General features: G+C 42.8%; 1 protein-coding gene across 2 annotated transcripts in view; it reads right to left on the reverse strand.

The window, feature by feature from the left end:
• ssbp4 (single stranded DNA binding protein 4) overlaps positions 1-13,907 on the reverse strand; it is a 110,636-nt gene that overhangs the window by 17,835 nt on the left and 78,894 nt on the right. For both annotated transcript variants that reach the window (XM_022205825.2, XM_051947068.1), the window contains one exon: positions 11,010-11,099. In XM_022205825.2, coding sequence (XP_022061517.1) covers positions 11,010-11,099 — 90 coding nt within the window. The remainder of the gene's footprint in view (positions 1-11,009; positions 11,100-13,907) is intronic.

Genomic DNA, 13,907 nt, shown 5'->3' on the forward strand with positions numbered 1-13,907 from the left:
CAATCCAGCAACAAGGAAGTCAGGTAATAAGATTTGAAACATTTCCAAAGGGCCACATTGATTTTCATGTAGAGGAAATGTTCATCGCCAGGGTGAGGTCAGATCAATTCACCAACTGGGCCGCAATCGGCATTCAATTAAAACGCAGTTGCCAAAATATAATTCAGGGTATTTTCAAACTGAGTGTTATTTTCCTAAAATTCTGATACTTGATCTGGATCCAGGAGAGAATCAAGGGCCAAAGCAAGCTTAATTCCGATGCTCACTTTCACGCTACAAAGAATCCCCAAACATTAAAAACCCAATCAAACATCATCAGTGTGTCGATAAAATAGAGGAACAAGTCTCACATTGAAATTATTCCATCATTAAAATCAAGTCTGAACTGAAGGCTGGTGTGTGAGCTGCAGTTCCAGAGCGACTGAACCGAAACTTCTTCCTAAGTTAATCTTCCACGAACAAACCCAGCGTTGCATTAAAGTGTAATAAATTTGCTTTAAAGTGCAAACTCTGACCTCCTTGTCTCTTCCTACAGTTACCTCAAGTGACTCTGGCAGCTCCAGCAGAGATCTATTACTACCTGAACATCAATACGGAGGAAGAGGACCACCCACTGCCAGACCAGGCTTATCTACCGGTCTGCCAAGCACTGCACTATCAGGTAACACTACAGGTGTGTGCGAGCATGTGAGCGGAGATGAGGGCAAATATGATCTCCCAGGTGACAGCAGGATCTTCCTCTGTGTGTGTGTGTGTGGAGCGTGTGTGTGGTGGTGGTTTGATTATGTTTGTGCATGTGCAGTGTGAAGGTGGGCACTACTTTAACAGATGTGTATCTAACATCACTGTGAAAAGGTGAAGGATTAGGGGATTACCTATGTGCAATACAACACTGCAGACACACACACACACACACACACACAGATACACATTGTTCACACACGAGACCCACAATTAATGATGTTTTACGCTATTGATTTAACATTTACCATCACATATTGATTTTTCCAAGTAATTGTTTATTCTATAAAATGGGGAAAAAAAAAAATCTAATACTCTAGGTAAATACACTCCATACATTTCACAGTCTTTCCATGGTGGGTACAAGATAGCTGCTAATCTTCACATGGGAGAAGCTACAACTACCAACATTTGCTGGCTGTCAGTTTGTCACCCTGGAGGAGGTGGTGGAGCAGAAGATGCTGAGCAAACCACAGGACATCATAGACAACACCCCCCACCCCCTCCATGAAATTGCGGACGATCTGATGAGCAGCTTCAGCAACAGACCGATACAACCCCCACTACTTTAAGGAATGGTACAGGAGGTCATTCCTCCCCACAGCAGTAAGACTTTTCAATGAGTCTGACTGATCACAAAAGGACTCTATCACTCTGGCTGCAGATTAAATCACTTTACATACCGGACACTTTACAGAATATAACATGCGTATATTGTCTTATGTTTAATAAGACAACATAGAATTAATAAAGTCATCCAAGTCTAAGACTAAGTCTACCAACATGTGTATTTTGAATTTATTTATTTTAGAATTTGTACTGCGATACTTTGAAAAGTAATAATCTGATGGTGGAAGCTTTGTTTGTAGAAAATGAGACGGCTTGGTTGAAAGTATGCAGAAGATTCATGTCCTGGAAGCGTCTCCATGCAGATTAGATCAGTTTGCTTTGGTCGTGTTGCTGCAACAACTTTTTGATACTCAGAAGTTGTTAAAGACGTGAGTTCTGAAATTCGACACATTGATTGAATACAAGTATTGTCACCACTTTGTTGACATGAGTTTCTGTTGTTACATGCTGAAGCAAATATGCAGAAAGAGGTGCATGTTCACATACACACACTTGGCCGAATACTAAAGATTTCCTCCGTTATTAATTTAACATTTAACATCATATATTGGCTTTTCCAGCTAATTGTTTACTCTAAAATGCTGCCAATATTCACGCATCATCAAAGAAGCTGCAACCGTCAACATTTGACAATAAATTACTCTACTGGAGAATTTATACTATAATATCTAACAAACAATCTGATGGTAGAAGTTTTGTTTGTAGAAACTGAGACAGTTTTGGGAAAAGCATGCAGAAGGTTCATGTCCTGTAAGTGTCTCCATGCAGATTAGATCAGTTTGTACTGCTCTTGTTGCTACAGCAATGAGGAGTCGCCAAAGACGTGAGTTCTAAAATTCAACACTTAAATTACTGACAAATATTGTCAGTAATCTGTTGGCGCAAGTTTCTGTTGGATTAACTTGAAGCAGAACACACGTATCTGTGTAGAGAAGCATGACTCTTCGTGCAAGCATCACTTTTAATAAAGGCACATGTTCAAGCAAATGTGCAGAAAGAGATCCATGTCTACACACACACTTAACCCAAAACTAATGATTTTTTTATATTATTCATTTAACATCATATATTGGCTTTTGCAAGTAACTGTTTACTCTATAAAGAAAATTAATAAATATAAGTCAATATATCCATTACATCTTGCACAGTTCTGATGTGATGTGTGCAGAAAACTATAAATATTCACATCGGAGAAGCGACAACCACCAATACAAGCAGCAATAAATTACTCGACGGCAGAATTTGTACTACAATATCCAAGGAGCCTGAGCAAAAAGCAACTGGACCCTTTGGGTTCTTAGAGATGTTTTCATCCAAGAGGCTTCTTAAGTGGGTTTCTACTAAAGCTCTGAGGATTACTAAGATGTGGACGACTGAGAATCTACACGGATACAATATTTTAAATATTCATCTAAAGGTAATGGTTTTGTTTGGACAAAATGAGACAGTTCTGGTGAAAACCTGCAGAACATGTGCTGCTTTCAGCATATTCATTCACTGCAAGTATCTCAGTGCAGATGGACTCAGTTTGCATTGTTCTTGCTGCTGCTCTGATAGAACTACTGACACTAAAGTTATAACAACAATTATTGTCCCCATCGAGAGAGGTGCCACTCTCCACCAAAGTGAATGCCTCATGTTTATAAAGGCACATGTTCCTGTGCAGGAGTCCCCCCCCCCCCCCCCCCAGCTCCGCCCCTCACTCTGTTCCCTCCCTGTGCGACTGCTCTGCTGGCATGGCTGGGATGGTGGCGCACCGACTGAGCCGAGCACCAGGAACCTGTGGGTGCTGCTACGGTGGGAAAATAAACATGCCTGACTGACAGCTCGAAACAAGTGCGTTCCCACAGGCACAGATAGAGTCGCTGCGCTGCCAGGCACGCCATACAGGAGCACAGATTTTGGCAGGAGAGATGAGCTTGTACATAAGCATGAAAACAATATTGCTCACAAGCAGGAGTACTTGCTCATGGTCTTGCAACACTTTCTAAAAAGACACGAGTGTGGAGCTGAGCAGCAGCAGCAGCAACAGCAGACGCAGGTGCTTCCCGTCCTATTGAGACATGGCAGTTTACTTTTCTTTATGCAATGATTCTATTCACCTCGTTGTCATGAGACCAGCTCATCTGAGAAGCAGTCAAGGTTTCACTAAGGCCACTTATTAACCAGCCACACAACAGGCAGCTGGTCAATAATCTATTCAGCGATCTGGAAATGTTTATTTAGTTGTACATACAGTGTACTCTTGATGTGTTGGCACAGCGGTGACGTTTGTAGCAGTGCCACTGTGGTTTTCTGCCACTCTGGGTGTATGTTTTGGGTGGTTAACACCAGCTGTACTGGCTCGCTCTGTCTCTCAGCAGGTTCACACTGGGGCTAATGCAGCGCTGGCTCTGTCTGACCTCAGAGGTTATTGTTGTTGCCGAGCCAGTCTGTGTGTGTGTGTGTGTGTGTGTGTGTGTGTGTGTGTGTGTGTGTGTGTGTGTGTGTGTGTGTGTGTGTGTGTGTGTGTGTGTGTGTGTGTGTGTGTGTGTGTGTGAGTGTCTAACAAGACACCCCTGCGGGTCTGACTGCACTGATCCAGCTGCAGCAGTCTGGTTCTCCTCCACACAAACACACAACCTTGTTTTAGTCACTTAGGAGGACACTGCACTGACTCACACTCATCTTTCAGAGCCTTATCCTGACAGTAACCATAAGCACAGCATGCCTCACCCTAAACCTCACCATAGTCTGAACCTAATGTGTGAACATATTTTTATTCCTGCAGTGTAGGTAGTACACAACCTCTGTGTGCTCGACACACACACACACACACACACACACACACACAAACATGCACAGAGCTGCTCTCTTGTTCTTCTCTGTAATGTGCCATAATGGAGCGTAGCTCCTTTGGCTGGGCCTCCCCAGGCCTTCCTGCTATTACATCTGAATGGGCCAGCATATGGCCTTTATGGCTGTACTGTTCTCTCTACAGGTCCCTGCAGAGCGAGGAGAGAGAGGGAACATTTCAACTGTCACAGAGGTGTGCACGGGGCGAGTTTGAAAAGTAGCTGTGTTGGGGTGTGTGCCACTGCACGCTGTTGTTTGTGTGTTTGTGTAGGAGAGGCGAAGAAGGAGGGGGACACGGGGAGCGTTAAATGAAGCAATTAATAAAATCATTTTCTACCCGGCTAAGGAGATAACAGCTTGGCACAGTACCACAAACCCATCAACACAACCCCCTCGCCTCCTCACCACTCATTTCAGCTTAAGGAAGACCCACACCGCTGCCCCTGATGGACCACTAACAGAGAGAGAGAGAAAGAGGTGGAAGAGCACCAGTCTTCTGAGGGGGTTTTCATTCTCTCTTGTTTATCGCTGCTAACACTAGAGGGCAGTGTGTAACTGCCATCAAAACACCGGACACACACACACACACACACACAAACAGAGAGCGAGAACACAAAGCAGTCTGCATCACTGAACACAACAAACAAAGCCAGGAGGAACAGCACCACACACACACACACACACACACACACTGAATGCACACTCATTGTCATTCCTCGCTAACATTCCAGAGAGAGCGGCGGTGGCAGCAGTAGGTCTCCTGCTAGCTCATGGTATATAGCATGGCAACATGTCAGCTCAGAGATGGGAACACGTTATCAGGGGTGTTTTCTCCCCCGAGGACAGCCATGAAACGCTGACAGCCATTTAAACATGTTAGGATGGTACCAAATGATTCATACATACGCTGCTGTGTAAGGTTTTACACACCAGATGTGAAGGAGGGCGTCTGATCGGTGCCAAATTCAATCTGCAAGACTCTAAGCATACATCCAGAGTCAGAAAAAGGTATCTCCATCTACAGAAAGAACAAGGAGCCTTGATACCCCACAGCAACAATTATGGAGTCAGACTGGGAGGACAATGAAGCAACACAAATCCACCAATGAACCAAGATGCTCAGATCAATCTACTGTTGAGTGTTGGGTTTGGTTTACACACAAAATCAGGTCAAACTAAACCGGTTTCATTCAGTCTTGCTCTTAGCATGAATGTAGTCAATCCTCAGTTTGTTATTAGCGCCTCAAACTTCTGCACAATAAGCCCGATCTTCTGCTCCTCAGGTAAAAGGAGTAATTTTTAACTTTCCAGCAAAGTTTCACCAAAGCGTTCAGTATTGTGTGTTTTAAAGCGAGTTCCCACGTCCGTCTCCAAACTGATAAAATGCACGATATCGGAAACACGCTGTCGATATGGACGAAGCATGCACAGCGGGAGACAAAGGCCACATTCAAATCTCTGTTTAACCATAGCGACTCTTATCAACATGTTTGAACAAACACGACGGACACAGAAGACTCTTAGGTGTCTGTCATTCAAGGGGAATTGTCAGGTATCACTTTTGTCGCCGTCCTCTCAAGTAATAAAGATAAAAGAAAAAGACGGCCCCTCTTCTTAATGGCTTCAGTTCAGACAGGAAAGTTTTGTCCGTGCGTTCTAATCTGGGTCCTTTGGCGTCTGTCATTTTGAATCTTCTATTTCAGATATTGCAGAAGGAAAAGGGACAGATTAAAGCATTTCACAGAGATGTTTTATACACAATCTGCTGGCGTCTTTTGTCCAGTGGTCAAAGCGGTCGAACACTATTATGTTTGTAACAATATGTGTGCTGCATTGTGCCCAAAAACAGCCACACAACAGCTACGTAATAATCTTTCTGTTCTGCAGTCGTCCAGGATCTAATCCAGAAGTCTGCATCCTGTAACCATGACCCTCAACCAAACCCCTGGACTTGACATTTGACCCTCACATAATAAATAACATCTCAGACGCTATTCTTCGATCATTTCTGCCTTCCATTCACATTCTGAAGCACCTTGTTTATCTGTGTCTTTGTAATAAAACTGACCAGAATGAATCCCGAGATCAGCCCTTCCTTTGATAAATAAATTACCGAGCGCAGATGTCTCCCTAATTCGCCATGTGCCCGCCATGTGTCAGCTTTGAACAGGTTCTTAAATTCGGTCTTTGATACCTGCGTTGCTTGTTCTTAAATGTGTAATCAAACCTAATCCTCTTGTTGTTGTTTTTTTTTGGTGTTTGTCCCCGAAGAGCTGCAATTACCTGCAGTAAAACACACAGCCTTTGACTCAGGATCCCTCTTTTTTCCTTCTTCTTATTTGGCAAGAGGAAGAATTCCAGTTTAGCAGAAAGAGCGGCTGCCCCACCCCGACTAGACTTAATGGAGTGCATTAAGTTTTCTTTGAGTCACCACGTGTAGATTACAGAATAAGGTAAACACAGACGGATTTTTGATGGACCTCTAAGGAGCACATTTTTATCATTTTTTTGGAAATAATTTGACTTCCCTGACATCTCGGTGTCCTGTCCTCTCCTCTACTCTCGGCTGCCTTTTTTCCCTCCTCCCTGTCATTAACTCTGTCTCTCTTTGCAGCCTCTCCTCCCTCTTTCTCCTCCCCCGTCATCTCCCCTTTTGCTTGTCCTCCCCAGAGGGCCATGATGCAGCAGGGATGGACTTTTGCTGAGAGGGGGAGGATTATACACCAAATGTATACCCCACAGACACTTTTCTCTTTCTTCTCGCCTAAATCATGTCCCTCTCTTTGGATACCTTTTTCCCTTTTTTTCCCCCACTGCAGGAGCTCCACATTACCCCCTCCTCTTTCTCCTTCCACCTCCATTTTTCCCCCTCCACTGTCCCTCCTTTGCCCCTCATCCCTCTCTCCCAGGACTGGAGCCAATAACCGTGTTGGGGTCACCTATGTTAATTACCGTGCCAGTGCAAGTGGGAAAAATTTCTGCAGCAACACATTCACACGTGAACAGTTCACACACACACACACACACACACACACACACACACACACACACACACACACACACACACACACACACACACACACACACACACACACACACACACACACAGGAGTCTGTGAGTAAGCATGTGCCACCGAGGCGGTGTGTGAGAAAATAATAGTTTCAAAGACAAGGGAAACGAAGAAAGTGAGGAAATGTCATGGAGAAGGATGCCAGCAGTACAAAAGGAGAAGGTGGGAGAGGAGAAGTGACCGCGAGTTTAGAAGAGGAATGACTCCAGCGCTGAGAAAATTCAAAGACATAATCCATTCACGATTCTGCGTCGTTGTCCACTCCACTGACCTCACCTTCAGCGAGAGAAGCGCGAGGAGAAAATGAGTAAAATCTCAACAACAAACGCGAGAGAAAGAGAGGGAGAAAATCTGCTTCCCCCTTCGTTTTGAATGAATAAATGCATTGCAGAAAAGTGCACTTTCAGCGTGGACTGCAACCATTAGTTCACCGAGGAACGGATGTCAGCTACCTGCAGAAAGCAACGCGTGTGGTTTTACTTCTGGCTCGGGTTGAAAGATGCTGCTCTTCTGGTTGCAGCTCGACTTGAGGAAATTCGATGTAAAGTTTTTGGAGCATTTTGTCTCAGTGTTTTTGTGCACTGTGCAGGTTCTGCTGTTGGCACCTTTATTTTTATGCACGTTTCTTTTCCTCACCTTTGCCTGCTTTGCTCAGATTAGCTGAACTAAGCAGGGATGGAAGATGGAAAATACAGCAGCCATCCATCCTCTCTTTCTTTCCCCTGTCTCTCCTCTGCCCATCCTGTGTCCCTGCCTGCCTGCCTGCCTGCCTCCCTGCCTGCCTGTCTGACTGTCTGTCTGTCTGTCTGTCATGCACACAGGGTCTATTTATGGAAAGCAATGTCACTCACGCAACACCATCAGATCGCTTTCTCCCCGGCCTGCTTGCTGCTCATACATCATTAACATTCTCCTGGACCCCAACACACACAGCACACGGCACGCTGCCAATCAACGGACGCAGGAAAAAGCAGCAAAATTGCCATCCAATCTCACACTGTATGTACTTAAACACCAGGAAGACCAAATGTCCACTTAGAGGAAAAACGTGAGCAAAGTCCCTTCAGCTTACAGTGTGTTCGCTTATTCTGGCGAGAGATTAACAAAATGTGTTTCATTAAAACTGATGCTTGTGTACAATTACTGTACCTGCAACTAATGATTACCAGTTAATCTGTTGATTAATTTAATCTATTCTCTTGCATTTTGTGCTCAATGAGAACAATTAAACAACTTGTACGGTTGACAACCATTTTACCAATGACTCGGTTAATCCAAACAATAAGCTGTCCTCTAAAGCAACAAAATGACCATTTTATTTAAGTTTACTGCATTTTGACAACCTATATGTGACTGTATAATGCAACAGAGTGCCAAATGCAAACAAAAGTTTGCGTATTAAAGCGCAAAACTGCAGAGTTTGACTGGAAATAAGAATATAAAAGAAGATCATCATTTAAATCAATAGTGCAACATTGACATATTTTACCGGCAGTGAGGAGCTTGAAAAATGTGTTCTTTTTGTGTAATTGTTCTCCAACTTTGAGAGTAGATTCAAACTCTATGAAAATACAGCTGAATTCACAGCACAGCTTTAGTTTTGAACCTGTGTGTGGTGAGTGCATTGGATGGCGTTGTAAAATAAGGAAAATATTACAGGTGCAGGAGTTAACACGTGGTCATAATGAGTCACGTTTCAGTCACTATTTCATACTCTGTTGTCTGACAACAGAAACAGACAAACGTGAATGAAATCAACTTCACTGGGAGTCGGTTGTATTAAAATATAACTTATATGAGCACAGAGAGCAGGACAGAAGTTACTAGATGTAAAGTGTCTCCTATGATTTTTCTTCAGTTGTTTGTGCTGCCGTCGGCTCCTACTGACCCAATCATTTGGTTAAGAAAAATCTTGCATTCTCAGTTTCAATGCCATCAATCATGCCGGGCAGGAGCTTTACTCATGTTGACATTTAGGGTGCTTTCACACCTGTTAGTCCGTTAGAGTGGTTCGTTTGGACCCAAAAGTTGTTACAATGTTGCTAATTTCAACTGGTTCGGTTCGCATTCACACCAGTGTTTTCGCAGTTGAACCAACTACGATGAATGTTATATCTCCCCCTAGTCGTTTGGCGGTGCTGTTCACAAAAATAATGACGTAGGTGAACGCTGATTGGTGCAGCATGTGAAGAGGGAAAAATCCCAGAAGAAAACAATAGGCTGTGTTTATTCCATGGATCGAGGTTTATTCGTAAACAATGAACTATGTTCTCCTGTTCTTTCTTGTTGCCATATATTCGTATCATTGCTTTATGCAGCAAGCACAAATACTGCTGTTGTTCCAGCATGAAGCTCGCATTCGGTACGAGAACATTACACAGTCGTTATTCCCCGTGCAGGTTGCTACGGCAGCTCCCGTAGACCAAAAAGTCTGCTGCGCCATCAAGCCGGTCCGAATGGAGACAGGTTTGTGTTCTCACCAGCAGCGAACCGAACTGGAGTTCACATAGAAGCGGACCGAGACCACCTCTCGAAGGTGGTCTCGGTCCGGTTCTTTAGTCCGCACCAAAAACATCTGGTCTCCTTTCACACCAGCCCAAATGAACTGTACTTGCTGGTGTTGCGGACTCCAGTCCGCTTTAAGCGGACCAAAAGGCGTATGTGTGAAAGCACCCTTAGTTTGCAGGCTAATGTAGTTTAGCACAAAGTCTGGAGACAGAACCAGAGGCAGCTAGCTTAGGAGATGCTAACAGATGTTACTCGTTTCGTTTAGGCAGAGTCAGGTTAGTTGCTCCCTCCAAACTTTGTGTTATTCTGTGAAATCCAGCTTTTCAAGAGTGCTATCAATCTTCTCATTTAACTGAACAAGCTCAAAATGTTGTACTGTTCCTTTAACGGATCATCTCCAGACAAAGACAAATGTCACATGTGCAGAGTTTTATCAAAGGACATCTGAACTTTTTTACCTTTTGTAAGAGATTTCACAAAATGCCACCAAAGCTTGGTCTTCTACTGATATAATGAAAAAAAAATTTCTAATATTCGCCGTTGACTTTCATGTGTAACTATTCTTTCACTTAAATAATTATCCACTGTAGAAACAGCGGCAGTTTTAAGTGAAAATCTAATTTCCAGTTCACCTTCAGTGATTCCAGGAACATCTTTTGGTGTAGGGTGTACAGTTATTTTAAAACCTCAATTTTGAAAGTGTTACCAGTTTAATGTGGGTCAAAGTGTCAAATAAGGCTTCTGTGTGTGCGTGTTTGAATACAAGAGAAAAGGAGAGAGTGATGCATAAAGAGAGAGAGTGTGAGTGACCTCGTCAGCCTCCGAGACAGCCTTCAGAGAACAGTGATGACAGGAGGAATTAGTGAAGCAACACAAACCAGAGAAAATAGCCTCCTCTCCTCTCCAAACCTACCACCACTTCCACTTGCAAAAAGACATCTCTTATATTTCAGATCATATCAGCGAAAACTCTAAAGCTTCGCACAGCGCAGCAGGAGTTAACAACCCGAGCATGGACATATGGGACGGAGGCAGAGAGACAGAGAAGGGAACACATCTGGACAGGGATTAGGACAGCTAAAGAGGCTAAAAAAGGAGGAGGAGACAGAAGGATAGGCTTAGCGGTGATCGAGGGAGGGGCGGAGGGGTTGCGGATGGTTAGAGGTTGGTGCTGGAGGTGGGGGTGGGTGACGGATCAAGTCAGAAAAAGACTCTTTTTCTTACTTGAAAGAAGCCAGGGGGCATCGGTCCTCCCGGCATGCCATCGTTGGGTGGCATGTTGCCCATCACTGGACTGGGGGCAGCGGCCGCACTCTGCAAAAAAAACACAAGAAAACACTAGTTTACTCTCAGTGCTGCTGTTCTGTGTTGCAACACACAATTACAGGACAAACTCGAAAGCAGCAAGGTGTTAAAATAGTTGCAGAATTACCAGAAAGAGAGAAGTTTTTTGCAATTAAACCTCCAACCTTGATTGCACTCCGTGGAGCAAATGGAGCAGTTGTGGATATCTGATGATGATGTGAGTTCAGCAGAGCTTAAAAATGGGATATGAATGTGTCACGCACATTTTAATGGCTGAAAGTTGAAAGAGGTTCGTCTTTGCTCAATTTTTGCTCGACTCCAAACACTGTTTCGGTTGACTGATGTCTAAGAAAACATGTAAATCAGTATCATGATCTTTGATTTATGCAACAGCCTTTATTTCTGCATGCAACCCCTGTTTGAATGTGGCCTCCAAATTTATTTCTGGCAATATTTCCTTCATCTTTCCTCTCAATTATAATGATTTTCAGCATCGGGGAGGAGACAGATGTGACACTCGGTGCTCTGGTTTGCTTTTGAGGCAGCAAATCTGACAGTCGGTGTTTGGTCATGACTGCTTTTTCAGAGCTCAACATTCACACATGGACATGGCAACGAGAGGAAGGATGAGGAAGTTACACGAGGGAAAATTTAAGGCAAAGGATGTATAAAGAATGCTCTCAATATAGTGGAAGAGGACTGAAAAAGCTACAAGAGGCCACATACCACACTGACAAACACTGTAAAAAAGCAACCTGCACAGCAACATTTTGAACAGATTGTAACTACAATTTCTTAAAAAAAAAATTTTAAATGTTATTTTATAGATCTTGCTTGTTTTGATGAATTGCAGATAATAACTGGTAAAATTACTGGAAAAAAAACAACTTAAAAGGCATGTTTGCTGTAAAAAAAAAAAAAAAAAGCCCAAAAATCTGTAGATTAACAAATATTGTTGTTGTTTTTTTGTTTTGTTCTGTTTTTTTTTTTTTTTTACAATGTTTAACATTAAATTTACACTATATATTGTATTTTAATAAGCTGGAAACATTGTTATTTTACAGTTATTTTCCGTTATTTAAGTAAATGTATATGTATATTATATACGTAAAATATACATAAAATTTCTTCATTAATTGCTATTTTACAGTTTTGGAATACTTTTGTTAAACTACAGACAAATAGGAAAAATAATTGGAACAAATGTATTAATTTACATGTTAACTACCTAAACAATAGCAATAACATTGCTAGCAGTCATACAAATGGTAATTTACAACATCTGACCATAAAATTACCCTTATAAAAAATGAAAACAGCTAAGAATATTGGTATTTATTTGTCATTATTGATAAAAGGTATGTTTATTATGGATTTAAAAACAGCAAATTAAAGTTGTTGTCTGTTTTTAATAGTATACATGTTGATTATACAAAACAGGCTAAAATCTTCACATCAGAAATGTGCATTTTTACAAAACGTAATTTGTTCTTTTACAGTGTGTGGGCATGAAATTACCCTGTTTCACTGTATTTCAGTATGCTAAAAACATTACATTAGTCTACCATTTTTAAGATATTTTTGTGCCACCTTGCTGACAAATTTGTACATGATGTTTTTTTACAGGGTTTCTTTTTTACAGTGTGTCTTTATGTTTTCCTGACTGGCGACCTTGATGTGTTACCTGTGGGAGGATGAATAGGTGTAAAAATAAACCTCTGTTAACCAATGACCACAGCTTTTCTCTGTCCTTAACCGAGTGGCTGAACACAACCACATCTTAACCATGTATCGGTAAAAGGCTCGGCAGTGCCAACATTTCCATTTTACTTCCATAACATTGGTTTCCTGCTGAACAATCACAGACTCACATCCACTAAATGTACAGATGCACTCGCTCTCCTCCAGCCCTTCCCCCACTGTAACTAGAGCTTCACTCACTTCCACTGCAAACAATCCCTCCATGCCTCGGCTGACCTGCACGGCCCAGACACTAACTAACAGGCCCCGAGGCCACGAGGCAGGACACACACACACACACTCTCACACACACACACACACACTGTGGTAAAAGGGTGTGAATCTGTGGGACTCTGAACACAACATGAGAGACCAGCAGACATGGACATCAACCGGAGTCAGACACAAGCAGAAAGTGGAGCTGGAGAGAGAGAGAGGGAGATATTTAAACAGAAGGAGCTGGAAAACCAGAGAGGAGGAGGCAGCCGGAGTTCTGTGGAAGGGTGATGAGGGGTCGGACAGTGAAGAACAGCCCACTATGTCTCGGTCTATGTGTGAACCGTGTCAGTTCCTTCCAGCCTCGACGGCAGACAAGCTTGAGGAAGAGGTCAAGACCGAACCACAAAGTAAAGGAGCCCACAGATAACTGGCTGTCAATGCAGAATTAACAGTTTACCGGGGTTCACTGATAACCTGAAAGCTTGTCGTGGAGGAAAAAGCCACATTTTATGACACATATGTATAATTTCTGGAAAGAATAGCAACACGGGCTGATTGAAAGCATCTCTCCCCCATGTTTCTTTTCTCAACTACGTTTGGGGGAAAATTTGCCAAACGAGTCTCAGCCCCAAGAAACTGAAACCTCTCCAAGAAGCAGGGTTGTACCACATCCAAACGACATACAGTGAAAAGAAGTTGTGTTGTTTTATTGCAGGTTTGGGGATCATATATGCCACCTCAGCAGATCTGAGTGGATCTTTCAACATCAGTATGGACTAGAGCTGCACAGTTAGCTCAAATATTATCAAAATCACAACATGGTCAAGGTAAAATACGTCAAAACACATACTTTAAATG

The sequence above is a fragment of the Acanthochromis polyacanthus genome, chromosome 4 (assembly GCF_021347895.1).
Source record: "Acanthochromis polyacanthus isolate Apoly-LR-REF ecotype Palm Island chromosome 4, KAUST_Apoly_ChrSc, whole genome shotgun sequence".
NCBI lineage: Eukaryota > Metazoa > Chordata > Actinopteri > Pomacentridae > Acanthochromis > Acanthochromis polyacanthus.